This window comes from Poecilia formosa, unplaced genomic scaffold, assembly GCF_000485575.1.
Source record: "Poecilia formosa unplaced genomic scaffold, Poecilia_formosa-5.1.2 Scaffold89, whole genome shotgun sequence".
In the NCBI taxonomy this organism is placed as follows: Eukaryota; Metazoa; Chordata; class Actinopteri; order Cyprinodontiformes; family Poeciliidae; genus Poecilia; species Poecilia formosa.
In genome coordinates this window covers 421,733-438,925 of record NW_006800028.1, presented here as the reverse complement: position 1 = coordinate 438,925, position 17,193 = coordinate 421,733, and the positions used below count along the sequence as shown (strand labels likewise).

General features: G+C 39.8%; 1 protein-coding gene across 1 annotated transcript in view; it reads right to left on the bottom strand.

Moving 5' to 3' along the window:
- Window positions 1-4,636: 4,636 nt before the first annotated feature.
- Window positions 4,637-17,193, bottom strand: part of commd10 (COMM domain containing 10) — a 66,872-nt gene continuing 54,315 nt past the window's right edge. The window contains exons 6-7 of the mRNA XM_007557504.2: window positions 5,310-5,369; window positions 4,637-5,071 (exon numbers count right to left, since the gene is read on the bottom strand). Of these exons, the coding sequence (XP_007557566.1) occupies window positions 5,033-5,071; window positions 5,310-5,369 (99 nt within the window). The 3' untranslated portion in view covers window positions 4,637-5,032. The remainder of the gene's footprint in view (window positions 5,072-5,309; window positions 5,370-17,193) is intronic.

Here is a 17,193-nt window from a genome sequence, read left to right as displayed (position 1 = left end):
TCCTATTATTAGAGGACAATTCAGTATTGACTATAATAAATCATCAAAAGGGATTGAAATTTTACGCAGGCTTGAAAGTTCAAGAGTTGTAAAGCAGAAAACAGGAATAAGGCCAACTTAAATCAAGCCCAAATTAAAATTAAAAATCAAAGCGACCCCAGGGCTGCCTGCTGCGTGGGGCCAACAAGAGCAGCTGTGTTTTTGTAGAGTGAACACTGGGCCCAGGTGTTTCCAGCCCCACCTCACCTGAACAACAGGATGTTATGGAACAGTCGCGGGTCGTCACCTATTTCCATTCATCCTCTGCACACACAAGATGAAACACTTTATTTATGGACCAATCAGCTGGTTGTTTCTGCACAAACTCTTCAGGAGGAAAAGAAAAATGGGCTGCAGAGTAAGCGGTGCTTAACCTGACATCCTGACCTGCATCAGGTAGAGAGGACCACCAGTAGGACTCCTGTTATTTTACCAGACTTTGTTTACATCTGAGTAAACAAACCTTCAAAACAATAGAGATGATGCCTTTTGTCAAAAATAAAACCATGTAGACAGTGAGGTTGTTGGCGTAACTTATGAAGATCCCATCTACAGGCAGCTCCTGAAGCACATTCACACACAAATCTCCGTGCTTCGGTTCTGAGGCCAGCCGCAGCGATGAAAATAAAAGGAGGGATAAAAAGATTGAAACGTTCACAGTTCAAAGATTGCACAATATTACACAATCTTCCGAGCTGAAACCTGGGGAAAGAAGACGGAAGGACGTTAACCTCGAGTATTTGTGTGAAAGCCTTGTTAATGTCAGATGTCAGGGGCGTGCAGCAGTGACCAGTCATTACAACCAAAGAGCTCAGCACACTGAACCAGCAGCAGAAAATCACACCGGGTGCAGAAAAGGAAACTGGGGATACAACTAACCCGGCATTTAGAAAATCATAAAAAAATACACCGCCAGGTCCTGCAAGTCAATTTCAGCAGGAATTTGCATGAATACATCCTTCAGTGTTAAAGAGAAATTCTGTGTACAAGCAATTAGTTACATCCTCCTAAACATGTTTTCTTGCTTTTATGGACGTGTAGTTAATCCAGAGTACGTTTGGTGATAAGAAGAGGGAGACTGGCTTGTTTTCTCTGTAGGACTGTTATGCATTTTGTCCCTCCCTGCAACACAAACTCACATAATTTCATGAGTTTTAACCTGTTGGAGGAGGGCAGCAGAAGCAGAGCCTGGCCCAGGGCGTCGTCGTGTTGTGCCACCACTGCATGTCAAAAGGTATATTGACACGCAGTGGTGGCAAAATCTCAGAGGTCTCTTTCTCACAGCTTGTTGAATCTAGACCACGAGGAGTTATGGCCATTCTGAATGGGGGAAAAATAAAAAATAAAAAAAAGAGTCTAACACAGTCTAACTCGTTAGCCTGTTTGCTCTTGCAGCCTTAGATGTGTTCACTTCAATGAAATCTCAGCTCATATGTTGCAAGAACGGTTGATGTAAATTTGTCCAGTGATTTCACACGCAAAACTTGGCGTTTACCTGGCAAACTGAACATGACTGCAAAACTTGAAATTCAGAAGAAATCTGACCTTATGCAACAGGGTTGGTTTTTTTTTCCTTTCCTAAAAAGGAATCATTATCAGAGGAATATTCTGATTCTCACTTTAACTGTTCCTCACAGAGATGCAATCAGAGACCTTGAAGGACCTGCGAGCCACTCTGTCCCTCGGCTTTACAAGGATTTCACTTCTATTTTCTGGCATGAACAGCAGGATCAAAGGGGGTTACATTTTCCCATGTTGCCACAGATATCCTCCCATGTTTTTCCAAGCTTGGGTTCCAGCCTGGCTTAATAACGGCTACAATCTTCAATACGTCTTACTTTTGAAAAGTTTCTATGCACCAGCAACCTGGACGAGTCAGAAAAAAATAACTCCTCTTTCTCAAGTTTGATCCAAGAGCCCAGCGCTATCAGGGTTTGTAATCTATGGTGCAGCTTTGCCAGTCCATCAGGATTACAGCAGAACTAAGTATGTTAGATACATTAAAGCAAGGGAAACAACAGACTACCTATATGCTAAACCGTAAGCAGCAAGTATGTTTGTTTGGTATACAGGGGAGCTGATATTGTCTCAGCACAAATATCAGAGTGTGCCAACAGCTTTGACACATACATGCAGAGACGCAATTCGGTGTACAAGCTCAGAAACACACTGCTATCCCTGTGGCTGGGACTCTGTGTGCCGGGGTCTGCTGGATCTCAGTGTGTGAGTCTTAGTGTGAAAGCCTTTTTTTCCTTCAGAGAATCCATCCCTGCTCGGCCTCGCCATCTGTTCCTCATGCTGTGGAACACGGCGCTGTCTCTTGCTCCAGGCGTTATCACATGGTGGGAAAGATTGTCAAAAGAGAAAAGAAAAATGAGGACAGAGGTGTTCCAGGACAGACGGCAGGGTTTCAAAGGTGAGGGGAAGGCATGGTTGGTTTTTTTTCTCCTGCTGCAGTAGGGTAATATGAAGTATAGATTAGTATTCCTGCAGTAGCTAACAAATCCATCCATAGTTCTTCAGAGTTTCTGAAGTTTTTCTTTAGGCATCATCAGTTTTTTCCACTCTTTTTCTTTCCCGAGCCATTTTTTGTTTTACTTGTTAAAAAGCTTAACTCTGGCCTATGAACCACTCAGCCAAATGTAAACCAAAGATGTTATGATAACCTTGAGTGAAAAACTCCACATTTCACAGCACAAACACAATTCAAAGCAGAAAAGTATGCATAACATGATCTAACCGATTTTATCTGGACCTGATTGCCAACTGTTGCTTTAAAACATTAAAATATTCAGTTTCTCAGGTCAGCTGGGAGAGATTACCAGAGCTACTGGAGAACGAAGAGACGTGCAAGTAAAATAGGCCATAAGAGAAATTATATAGCAAATATATGTCTCAGCTGAGAGCACACACTCTGAGGTGAGGTGTTGCTTTGAAATAACCTGAAGAGAAGGATATCATATGTAGAGTTTAAAAGGAATATCAGCCAGGTTTTTAAAATCTCATGTTAAAAACGTAACTGCTTGTTTTAAACTTGCTGTACCTACGTTGCATTCATCATGGTTTTCCAGAATCGAGAGCTGTCAGGAATCATATCTGTGGGATGTTGCAGACACAGTGGACTATAGGAGCCAAGCGGAAAAATATACACAGATTATGATCACAAAACAGCAACGGCAAACAGTTTATGCTCCCGGCAGCTGAAGCGAAGTTCAGTTTTCCTCCTCCTCTGCTGCTGGATCACTGACTTTTGCACTTAAAGGGATTATATGAATACAGACCTCTGGCTTTCATTTGAAGGCAAGCAAAAAGGAAAAGAAAAAATAAATAAGACTATTTTTGAGTTTTGGAAATAAATATGTGGAAATGAAAGGATGGATGGATGGATGAATTTACAGATATTTGGGGAGATGGATAGACAGATGGATAAAAAGGTGAAAAGAGAGATCGATAAAGGTATGGATGGATGGACAGATTAGAAGAGCAAAGAAAAGTGGAGTGAAAAACAGATGGATAGTGGAATAAAAGAGAAACCAAGTTTAGAATGGACAGATGAATAAACAGATGGAGGTTCAATGGACCAAGAGAAGGAGTTTCTCCATCCATCATACAAGTTTGATTGATGATTTATGGACATGTGTACAAAAGTTTTACACAACAGAAGGAACAATATGGAAAATATATATTTATCTTATAGTTAGATTTGGGCTGCACAGTGGCGCAGTTGGTAGAGCTGCTGCCTTGCAGCAAGAAGGTTCTGGGTTTGATTCCCGGCCCCGGTCTTTCTGCATGGAGTTTGCATGTTCTCCCTGTGCATGTGTGGGTTTTCTCCGGGTACTCCGGTTTCCTCCCACAGTCTGTCAGGTTAATTGGCCTCTCCAAATTGCCCCTAGGTGTGAGAGTGTGTGTGCATGGTTGTGTGTCTCTGTGTTGCCCTGCGACAGACTGGCGACCTGTCCAAGGTGACCCCGCTTCTCGCCCAGAACATTAGCTGGGCACCAGCACCTCCCGACCCCACTGAGGGAGAAGGGTGTGAAGAAAATGGATGGATAGTTAAATTCCAGATTTAATCTAGAATGCTTAGAAATCCCAAATGCATTTAAAGAAGAAAATGTCATTTACAAAGAACATGGGCCATGGAAAAACAACAAAACATAAGCTTTCTTTTACTAGAGATTACTTTAGAAAAACGTCTTAAATACAAAATCCGGTGACATTAAAAAAAAGATAAAAAGTTCAACTTGATGAAAATCAGCGAAGATGTTTTGAAAAGATCTTTTAAACTGTTTAATCTCCAGAAAGGAATCAGATGACCTCTAAAGCTTGAATCTAAAGTGGAAAACATGAAGGACTTATCACATCCACAGACTGGGGAAGGCCCGAGAACGAGGATTTATCGGCGCACCGATCAGCGCACAGACACGTGCACAAATGAGCTGGAGGTCTGCTGTGCATCACACACCTCCCATCTGTTGGAGCAGCATCCAGGTTGGTCCTAATGAGGAATAATGAGCCTTCACTGAACAAAAACAACAGCCTGGGTAGGCTTCATGTCCAATTCACAGTTTAATACAACAGCAACAAATGAAGCTCACTCTTGAAAGTGAAACAACTTTATTAATACAAATGTTAAGACAACTGAGTAATGGCACTTTTACTCATGAGGGATCTCATTGTAGGAAATGTTTAGAACAACTGAGCATCAAGTCCCTACATGCAGTAGAAAAAAAAAGAAGTAAAACTGATTAAGTACAATTCAATTTCCAAACATAGCAAAAAAAAAAAAAAAAAACACTGAGCTCTCAGTAATGAGCAGAGACTAGAATAGGAATAAACTTCAACACAAAAGTTTGTTCTCTTATGTTTGACATATTTTTCTCTAATAAATCAGAGCAGACCTGGAATTGCTTGGCCTCTGACAGCTGGCCCAGCCAGCGGTCAGCATCAACACTAATAACATGTTGTTTGTGTGGGCGTGGCTCTGCACCGGGCATCAAGTCAGGGAGTCCAGCTGTCCTTGGACGATTTCAAGCTGAAAGAAAGCAGAGGAAGATTTTGAGTTTTCAGGGGGGGAAAAAAATAGTAAACTTTCATAAAAATGTGGAAGAGAAATTCACTAACAAAAACAAAGAGAAACACAGAAATATATGAAAGTCAGAAGCGGACGGGGAGGCGATGGATGTTGTCAAACCAAGCGTCTAATCAATCGGGAAGATATCCAGCATGAACACCGATATCACACACTCATACTCGAAACAAAACAAACAGACCTTGTCATAGAACTCAAGAAGCTGCTGGTGGTTGAACTCAACAAAGATGTTTTCCTGAACCTGCGAACAAAAAGAAAAACACGGAATAATGAGGACGAGCCCGACAAATAAGAAACAAAGTTGGAGCAAATGAGAAACGGAGAGCAGATATGAAAGAGCGAAGACTTAGATCCGCTGCAGTGGCTTCTTGTGATTTCAATAAAACATTCATTAATTATTGCTACGGCCTGGACAACATGCACCGACTCCAAATGTTATCCATCAGGAGATCTAAAAATACACTAAAGGTAGAGTGGCTGTCCGTTAACCTCCAGTTCTGCTGGCTCACTATTAAAGCAATGAGGCATTTCTTTTAGCCAAATTTTCAGCTTTATATTCTAATACGTCACTTTTTATAGAGGCAAAAATTAGTACAATTCATATTTCTTACATTAAACAGAACATTTACTCTGCTGCAGACTAGAGATTCCATAAAATATTACATTTTCCTTTATTGGCTTTATATAATTTATGTAGTACTGGCCTTCCTACCACAATGCCAGAGTCACATCTGCACTGTAATATTTTTCATAATCTGTAGAATTTCCTCCAACTCTTGGTGATTTCTGCACATGTATTCATGAGTTTTAGCCTCACGGTGGGTAACTTTCACATCGACACGGCATTTTTGCACATTTCTCAGCAAGTGAGCTGCTAGGAACTCAGGCACACAACATCCATAAGTTGTGCGCTTCTTTTTTGTGAGTTGATCACAAAGTGGCTCTGAAGCATAAAGATCTATAAATCCTTTAACATGTAAAAATCCTTCTAAACTCAAGAGATTAATCAGTATTGTGTTTTCACATTAACATGTGACTTTGGGGGGCGGGGGAGTTTTGAATGGAATATGTAGGACTGTTTCAAGACAACCCAGTTACAAGATGCTTCTATTTATTTCACATAAAATAGTATTTTGGCTCCAAAAAGTTAATTCTCAATGTGATATAAAATCTAAAAATTGGCATAGAGGCCCAACTAATGTATTGTCCAGGTCCTGTATTAGGTCTTTGCTATTTCTTACAAACTGGTCTTTTAAATATCGTTTATCTGTTGAAGAGCGTTTTTGAGGTCAGTCTCATCTGTTTTTGTTCCTCATCCCTTATCTTCCACTTCTTAAGCACAAACTGGAGCCCACACTGCAACATTCAAACACAAGGACTGAAAAATGAGTGAAAAGAATCCAAATTAAGAAAAGGACCTTCAGAAGTTGTTTCAACTCCAGAACTAGACACTAAAATCAAAAGCCAGACCCTCATTATGTGTTTATAGCCGGGTTCCTCTCATTCCCCCGTTTTTCCTCTTTTCATTCTGAGAACAATGCACGCCTTCTAAAATATAAAGGAAAGCGAGGCTCCGCAGACAGCCACCAGCCATCTCTGGACTGCTATTATCATCATCATAATCAGTCCATCAGATACAACGACAGGACAATAAGCCACCCCCGTGAGCAGGTGTAATGGCGAAATACTTTATCTGCTGCACTCGACGTTCAGAAAAATGGCTGCATGCGAAACAAAATTTTAGGGTGGCACAGAATGAGAGGGGAAGCCTCGTGCACTCTGTGCTTTTAGTACAACTGAGTGAATAACTAAAAGACGAATATACAAGTTTAAAGAGAAAGAAATGTTTCAAACCACATGTGAGCCGGCTGATTGTACACTCATCTCCAGATCCCCTCCCAGGGGTTTGGTGCTTAGAGATTAAAGGAGGCTTGGGGGGCTTTGAGCTAACTGGCTGGCTGGTTGGGTGGGTGGAGAGGGTATGTGTCACAGCAAATTAACGACAGAGATATTAATTAGAAGCAACATTAAAAGATCATAAAGGAGAGCAAGGAGAGCCGTTATCTCCTGCCGAAGCCCTCACTCTGCAGCACGAAGCTAAATCTAGGGCAAGCTTGAATTCAGCTCCGACGGAGGGAGCGCTGCTAAAATCCTGCCCAGCAGGAAACAAAGTAATATATTGAAGTGTTAATATAGCTAAACGAGTAATTTGCAATGCAGCGTCTCATTTCTTAAGGTGATAAATAATGCTGCGGAGGAAACAAGATTGCCGTGTTCAAGTTATTTGATATGAAGTGAAAATTGTGAACGCCGTTAAATTATCCGAAGGATGAAGAGCCGGTGCTTCCAGCAGCACTAATCACCTCTCGCATCAGTCTCCAGTTATTGATCTCCACGGCGGCGAGCACAATCAGGACGATGGAAAAAAAAAAAAAAAAGCAGGCGCTGCATAATCGTTTATTTTGGTTACGGGCTCCTGGAAGGCCTGGGCCTCAGAACCACCGCCGGCCCTGATGAACGAAATAAATAAATGAGGAATAAACAGGCTTCAGCCAAACAGAAGTGTCTTTATCGCAGTCTGACAGGGGTGAGTCAGGGGCCAATGGAGGTGCAGTTTGCTTGAGAAATGTGTCGATCAAAACTAAATAACAAGGAAGCGAAAAACAAAAAAGCCAGACTGGATCACAGCTCCTGTCTGTTATCTCGTGGCTGAGACCGAAAGTGTGTTCATGTATGTTTGTGTGTCTGCGCGTGCATGTATGATTGCGTCGGGCCCGTCAAGTTGTTCCTGAGGGTTGGGATTTCACCAGGCAGTAACCCACAAGCCTCTGACAGATCTAGGCTAACACTAGTGGGGATAGGATGCATCATCCTCATCGTCCGTCATAAAACTGACATTAACATGTAAATACACTCATGCATGTACATACGTCTCAGTGGAAGGTCTCAAATATCATAAACAATGATTATTTTATGGAGATGGTGAAATATTCTTAAAAGTCCGTCTTTTTTCATGCACTCCCTTTGAGGTTTTGCATTTTTTGCTACATTTGAACCAGAAACTTCAATTTATTTTGAGAGGCTTTTGTGCAACAAACCATCAAAAACTGGTGCTTTATTTGTGAAGAGCACGTGCTCAATATCTTTACTCTGATATACATATGGGCAATAAATCAATAACAAACTTTGCATAACATAATCAATATGTTTCGCAACAGACTTGTGATCAATATCAATAGAAAATACATCAGAAAGTTCCATAACTTCACCAAACTCCAATCCAGAACCGCACAGCATTCTGGGGAATGTATTCATTCTCACGGCCAGCTAAGTAAGGGGTTGGTGGCATAGACTAACTTGCTCCTTGGTTACCTAGCAACAAGTTGTTGAGTAACTTGTGTAACAGCACAGACTGGATGAGGCACAGGCTTCGCCACTGTGCCTCATAACCGCTTAAAAATATTATTAATAACAAAAAAACAACAGAGTGGAAGGAAAAAAATAAGTTTAGCAGCTCAACAGGAAAATGTGGATAAAACATAAAAGGTCACGCCACCAGTTTGGCTGCGCTTCAGATGTACCAGCAAAATATGACGGTAGCAGCATCATGCTGTGGGGAGGCCATTTATTCAGCAGGTACACGATTAAGGTGAATTCAGGGCACAAATACAGGGGAGTTTGGGTAATGTGACCCAAGACAAGGAACAACTTTCATGTTTAAGCAGGAAAAAAAAAATTGAAACAGTTTAAATAATTTCCAGTGTTAGAATGGCCCAGTCAAAGTCCAGATCTAAAACCAATCTGTGGAGGAAAAGATAAAAAATTGCCGCTCACAGACGCTCTCGATCTAACTCTCAATGAGATTGAGCAACAGCCCATCAGACTCCTGATGTTCAGGGTTTTTTGAGTTTGTCTGTCACATGAAATCTCAATTATTTTAGTGAGAAACTGTAAACATGCCTGAATGTAATTTAGCAAATTCAAAAAACAAAAGACATTACAAACTAAATGAACAACATGAGACAAACAAAGGGAAAATAAACTGATAAAAGAAAGCAAGTAGCGTCCATAACTCAGACAAATGCCGCAACGGGGAACTAAGTAAATATTTACATTTCATTTTCCAGCAGACACCTGACAGCTTTTAAAAATGCTGCTGTTCCCAGGAAGGACCAACATATCTAGAAAGCAATTCAACACGACACCCACCTCGTGTCGTGCATTTAACTTTTTCCCAGACTTTGTTCTCTGTCATTATGTTAGTCAGTGTAATCTCACAGTGAGACAGCCAACGTGATGAATTCAGCTAAATGTAAATGTTTCTGTCAGCTACAACAATAATTATGTGATGAACAGTTTTATCATTCTGGGAGGATTCACCGAGAGGTTTGCCTGACATGACGGCAGATGATCTGTCCAAACACTGACGCCGTTAGACCGTCACTTGGTGCAACAAGTGAATGAATAATTATTGTTGTTATATTAGGAGGCATCTCTGATCCTTGGGAGATTACTTGTTTTGTAGAAGGGATTTCCTTATGACAGCTCTGTATTCTCTTTGCCCGAATGCTTCAACCGCCTAATAGATTGTTAAAATGTTTCTCGGTGTTGGCAATGTGACTGCCTGAATGTCCAGGGTGTAACCTAATGTTGTGCTGAGGCTCATTCCTCAGCTTGAAATCAACTTTTGACAATAAAGCGGGTATTAAAAATACTTTTTATTAAGTCTATATTTCTGCATTTAAATGCCTTTTTTTATTGGTCTGATGTAGTATTCTAATCTCACATGGGTCACTGAGATGTGAGTCAAAAATAATTACAATAAACAGAAAGAAAACCTTTAAAATGTAGAAATCATCTGTATAATGTGTTTCCCTTAGTTAATTAAGTTAAAGAAACAAATGAACTTTTAAAAAATGTTCTAATTCATTGGATATGAAGATGGTAGACGTATGTGTCACTGCAAAGTATAAGTAAAGTCCAAAGATCTTTGTGATTCTGTTCCTTGGACAACTTCACTAGATAATTATTAGACTCCTGTGAGACATTTAGATGAAGTTGGCTTTTTCTACTGAGTGTCGGTTATTTCATCCCTGCACAATTTCATACTTTAGCAGTTTTGATGTTTTTTCATTGGTAAAAGTTGGTGATCAAAGTATGTGCAGATGATCGCCACCTTTTTGCAGGTCAGTTTTTGCTAATTTTTCCATCTTCAAATGTGTTTGTTAATGCATATTAGGTTTTTTTTGTTTGTTTGTTTTTTTTAAGGTAAGTAAGCATTTCTAAGAGATTTAAAAGTATTCATGGATTTTAGCTATTCGTGGGCAGCTGGGATCCCTTAGCCCAACAATTTTTTTTAACCGTGGATTAATTTGCAACTGCGCCAATTTATGTCTCATCTATGTATACACACCTTAACAAAAATGATTGGAAGCAGTAGAAAATGTAATAATATCAACATGCACGCAGTCGCTCACGATGATTTTAGTTTAATCAGGGGTTAAAGGTTATTTATTATATATCAATTATTAGCCTGGATTTCACCCATAAGGATCAATAAAGTAACATTGTGAATTTATCCAGAAATCAGAGCCACACAACCAAAAGAATTTTTAGAATAAGTATATACAACTATGTGACAATTTACCATTTTTTTATTATTATTTTTCTCTATATCTAAATATTTAGCTACTGAAGCTCAGTGGTTTAGTTCTTGGGAACAGAATGGAAGGAGATTGTGACCAAAAGAGTTCACAGTGCTGCTTTTATGCCATCGAGTCCCTATTGTTGTCACTTTTCATAAGGCCATGGTGTGAAATGTACTACAGAGACAGTTATTTACCACAAGGAAATGGTGTGAAGGGACTGAGAGGAAGCACAAAGATGCTCCTCATCAGTTATTTGACTCAGCACAATAAAGCATAGCTTGGATTGAAAACATTTGTCAAAGCTGTGATGTCTCATGGCAAAGCACTTTAAAGAAACTGAATTTCTCATATCAGTCTGAAACAAGTACAAAATCGCAGTGGGACTGGAGAAAAGATTAGGGACTGAAGGATGACAAGGACAAGACTGACAAAACACAAAGAAGGAGCAGGAAAGATGAGAGGAAAAGTGAAAGAGGACAAAGCAAAGTTACTCAATGACAGAGAAAAAAATGAAAGGAAAAGTTGAGGAGAGGAAGAATATTAAACTATGGAGAACTTGGAGAAGACGTGTGTGCCAGGTGTCACGTTCAACTCTAAAATAAATATATATAAAAAACCTAGGGAGACTATAAATCAGGTTTAACTTCTTCCTTGGATCTACAGCCTTTATGAACATTTCTGGTTGGGGCACAGAAATGCCCCAACCAGAAGGTTTCAAACTTATGAAAGTTTGAAACCTTTCATAAGGTTTCAAACTTTAATTTTTGAATTTCTCCATCCTTCCATTGGCTCCTTGCAGCATTTCGTGTTGGCTGGTGGCTTCCTCCAGCAGTCATTAGGCGAGAGCCAGAGTACACATGGGCAGGTCACAGGGAGACATAGAGACACATGGGTTCACTTCATCAACCAACTCACTTACTCTTTGGTTACCTAGCAACTCACTCAATCTTTGGTTACCTAGCAATGACCTGTGGAGTAACTTGCGCAGCTGCAGTTTCAGTTTTCACCACTGAAACATAAGTGCTTGAAAAAAAGCAGCGTAGACTGAAAGAAGAACAACAACAACAAAAGAAAATCAATAATTATCAGTATCGACTGGTTATGAAACACTCATATAAAATGTTTTACAGCTATTTCGTCCAGTCACATTTTAGACTGGATTCCTAATTGTACCTTCAGGATTCAGGAAGACTACAGTATGATATGACAACAATTGTCAATGATTTTGACAATTGTTGCATTAAATACTTGTTTAGCTCACCGATGCTTTGACTTAGAAACCTTTCAGTCTTTCATGCTGTACAGCAGTCAAAGTTTAGGAAATGTAGCCACAGTCTTGTTTAATGCACAGCAGCGTTTCTGAACATGGAGCAACCTGAGGGCATGAAGTAGATTTATGCTACATGATTACCCTCACAAAATACTTACCCTGCTGACTCTGCCAGCATGTGTTTGCTGGAGCACTGAGCTGTATCAAAACCATTACAGGTAGGAAAGAAAAACAGAACCCTGCAGTGGAGGCTGGGCCGGCTCCCTTTGGGGAAACACCTTTGCCTATGAGGCTTAACACTTGATTCAACATCTCAATATTTTTACACCTTGAAAAACAGAGCAGTGTGAGTAATAATATAAGGAAAGTTATTTTTATTTTTTTTTTCCCACCAAGGAGCAGGTCTGGCCAGTCAAAATATAAGGGCTATTGTTTATGTAGCCTTGCCTATCAATTGCAAATATGGCAGGAGTTTGAATGTTTTTTTTTTACTGTGCATGTGTTTTTCATACAAAAAGCTCTCTTTTTTACATTTTATTTTAATTCTGTGAATCAGTAAAACCTTGTAGTGCTGATTTAAGGCTAAATATGTGAAAAACAGAGTTTGGACTTTTTTTAGTTCCCAGAGTAAAAGAAAACATATTTTATTGTACTGTATGCTTCACATAACTGACCACTTTATTAGGTACACCTGTTCAGTTGTTTCCTAATATGTACCCAGCGTGTTTTTGTATTTCATCCTCGCAGCAGTTCTTCTAAACAAACACGGCAACGTAAAACCAACAAAACGGCATCAATAATAATAACATTTATTTAACCCGATCTGCAATCTCTTTGTCAAGAGGGACCTGGCAAGACAGCAGCACCGTTTACAAGTGTCAGCATTTACATTCAATAATCTGTCATTTAAATGTGACTCCTGAAGAGCATAGAAACATGATCCAAGACAAAAACAACTCCATCACAAGCTGAAATTCTCCTGAACGACAGAAAATAACATACATGACATGTTTTGGCACGTTTCCTCTGTGACTTTAAAATCTGTAACAGCTTGTCCAACTGGACTCATTACCTGGACTTCAACCTTCGTCTGACACAAATAAAAAAACAAGAAAAAAGAGGTAGAGGACGCAGGAGGGTATGGCTGCTGGAGTTTGGCAAATCTTTATTCCTGAGACTCTCAGCATCAAGGCACGCACTCGCGCGTACACACACACACGCACGCACGCAAGCGCTCCCTTCCCTTTTCTGGTTCTCTTACTGTAATTGGCACACAGACACACACTTCTTTGTATTTACTTTGCCTCCCTCGGGCTCCAGACAGTCATCAATCAAAGCTAACTGCAATTGTTTTTATTACATTGTTTTGTTGCCATGGGTACACAAAAACCTGATGAATGATAACAACGTGTCTGCATGCTTGACTACTTTTCTGTCGTTCTGCGTTCAGTCATCTAACAACAACAACTACTTTGTGCCCTCCTGCCTGTCAGTTAGCTTCTAAAACTCAGCTGTCTGCCAACCTGTCCCTGCCTGTCCTCTCTCCTCTCCCCGTGCCATGCCAGCCTCCTCAGAAACTTCGCCGGCTGTCACCGCCTCATTCTGGAGTCTAACTGAAGGGATGATCAATGGGAGTCACAGAACGGGGACATGTTTGTCTTTGGCCAGGAAGGCATGAAGGGCACAGGGTAGAGTTTTTTCCAGAAAGTTGCAACTGTGTGAAATGTTATGAAATAGCTCTGGAGGGGAAGCGAGGGAGGGGAAATGAAAGGGAGGCTTAGGAAACAATGAGGCAAGGAAGGAAAGGAGGAAAGGAGGGAGAGACAAAGGAAGGAGGAAAGAAGGAGCCAACAAAGGGAGGGAGGGAGTGTGGAAGGAAGAGAGTGAAAGAAAGATGGAAGAAAGGGAAACGAGTGAAGGGCGGACAACTTTTACAAAAAAATGATCGGGAAAAATTTCTAGAGATACAAAAATGTGTACATATTCAGATCTGAAAAAAACAAAACAAAACAAAACAACGCTGAAATTTAATTTTAGACATTTCCTGACCGTGTAGTAAAGCTGCTGTTGTGCTTCAACATGCATCTGCAGTTGAACACATTTGCCTCGCTGCAAAGCTGTCAGTCACTGGAGGAGACAAACAGAAGCTGGCGCGCTATAAAAACAATGTTTTCACATGTTTCGATTCGGATCTCTGGTGTTTGCTTTAGAGTTACAGGTGAGATGTTTACTCTTATGTTTCCTTTCCGCTTGTAAGTTTGCTTAGTTAGAGGAAGAACTCAGAGAAACTAGAGACATGTACACATGACAAACGGGCTCAAGCATCACAGTGTGTTTAATAACAGCCCTCTACTCATTATGGGACACTAATCTAACAAAATTTAATATATTACGAATCTAATCTGTTCTCTAACTACATTTATCGAACAAGGAGGGGCTGGCATAATAAGGTAATTGCAATAGGCTGACTACTGACCCTCAAAAATTTCAACATGTCATCCTCTATTAGTCACGGCATTCATCAAACTCAGGTGTGCGGCGAGGTGTTCCTGCAGCCAGTTAGCAGACGGGTAATTACAGGCTTACACAGACAGCACAGGATGTTTGTGTTTAAATTAGATTTTCTCAATTCATACTGTGAATAATTTGGGAGTAAGTGGTCACTTATGAATGGAAGACGGTTTTTAACAAGCCCGAAGAAACTCTATTGTGCATCACATAAGGACAAATTTAGAAAAGTTCACTGCAAATGCTGCAAAAGAACAAATTAAAGTTTGCACATCTTTTCCATTTCTTAAAAGACACACAAGGAAAAATCAACTTCTTTATTAGATCTATGTGTTAAACTAAGGTATTCCAAGGCTTGAAATGTATTATCTTAAACATTTAAGATCATAAATCAAATTTTAATATCATATCTTTCACTCTCCTTGGGAGAAACAACCATGATCAAGTGCTTTTAATAATCCAAATCTTTATTGCTCTGGAGGGATTATGGCTCAGTGTAAAATTGCATTTTCATATAGCAAAGGCCTGTTCAAGGTCATGCCACATCATCTGAATCAGGACTTTGACTAGGCCACTCCAAAACCTTTATTTAGATACATCGTTAATAAGCTCTTGAGTTATTCTGGTAGAACGGCTACTCCCAGAAAGATTCACCACTAACCAACGATTTCTCCATTTGTGGATAAAGACTCTCACTGTGGTTCACTGGAGCCCTAAAGAACTGAAAACAAGTTTTCCAAACTCATGATGTGATTTGCTCTCTGTTTCTTTTGATCAAGACATGATGTGTTGCCTTTTGGTGTATTTCATGTTGTCAAGACTGGTTCTTTTCAAGTGATTCTTTTTATTTTTTTAATTTCACAAGTTTGACAATAATCAGGACAGGACTGTAAAATTCAGCTTTTCATAAAGATCAGGAGTAATACATGTCTATCAGGTTATTGTAGTTTGATATTTAAATTTGTTTAATGATCTAAAATGTTTGCGTATAAAAGAGCAAGATAAGAAGCAATCTGTAAGAGTGAAATTGACTCTTTGCTACATTCAGAAGGAAATTGACCCATTTTTAAATGTTTATGTAAATCACAGCCAGCGGTGCATTGAGGAAATTAAACTCTCGCCCTGCACAGAAACCTCATTAAATGTTTCAATTAGGAAAAACAGGATTTAATCCAAGGTCACTGAAGCAAAAGTGCCTTTTATTGTGATTACAAATAACAAATTAGACAGTGCATCTTTATTGACAACACGTAAAGTTTACAATCTGATATTTTTAAAGATTAGTCAATGCTTTTTATTTTCGGGTGAATCAGTTAATGGTGTGAAACATTACATCATCTGTTCAGCTGCAGTGCATTAAAACATCAACATTATTCAGTCAGGAATGGAAACATGCTGCCTCCGTGAAACGGTCGACTGCTGCCGCTAAACCTCCAGAGGAACGTTTTGTTCTTTTCAGGGTACTTTTGATCACTTCTTCGCTCGCTGCGTTTTGCAGCTGAAGCGAAGGCGACTGCAACTTCATGCGAGAACAGGTGCGGCTCATTTGCATCTGCTGGCTGCGTGTATTTGCCACAATCTGCAAGACTAATTTGGCTTGTGTCAACTTTTCCAGGGACGTTTCGCCCACTTGAGCATCAAATCCGTGTTTCACCATCATGTGGAAACATTGTGTTTTTTCTGCACTTCTTTTAAATTTCATGCTGACTTTGGAGCAGGTTTTTTCTCAACACTATTATTAGTAATATAGTTTAAAGAAGCTCAGAGTCTAACTCTTCTGTGTCAAAATGCGTTACTGCATAAAATATTGAGTAATTTCAATACGACTTAAAAGGATTCCCCTCATAAAGACGCAATGTTTCACCACAGAAGCAAATGTTGGTTTCATTAAATAGTTTACATATTGTTTCGAATGATTTTGCCTTGAAGGTAACGGTTAATCTTACTTTTCTTTTATTAAAGTATTAATCTCAACCACCAATCATTTTTGAATCTTTAACCTGCTACGCAAAAACCTCAAAATGTTTTAGCGTTGTTGCAAACTGTTGATTTAAAAGCTACAACTAATATTCAGTTGTATTACGTCTCTGCTGTATTGTGCTGCTTGAAAACCCTGATCAATGTTTTGCGAGAGGGTTTTAAGCTCCAGAAGGGCTGAACAGAGTTTGAATTTGGATTGTTTTCTCAGTTCCCAGAGTGTTTTCCACCCACTTAAGCAGTTTTCCAGGCTAGTGTTGGTGAGTTTCTAATGCCTCCCAGACACATTCAGGGAGTAGACTGAAGAGATCAGAGTGAAACAGAGAACATTTTAAAATATTAAACAGGACTTTCTCCCCAATGTAGAGCAAAACTAAACATATTAATCACACACAAGAAGACACCTTGTTTTAAAACATCTACCAGGATAGGAACCTTTTTTTTCCCTAAGAAATGACTGACTTCAACAGGTTTCAGAGCAAAGTCAAACTTCTGTCAGCATTTCTTTTTTATCCATCCTAGCTTTTATGTCTGGCAGGGTCAATTCAGTCGATGTTCAGCAAAGTAAGTGCAAAGTCCCTGAGCTGTAGAGGCAATTTTCTCGATTCAGCAACAAATTGTTGCGGCTTAGTAAAAGCCATGAGAGAAACTGGGTCTTAGAG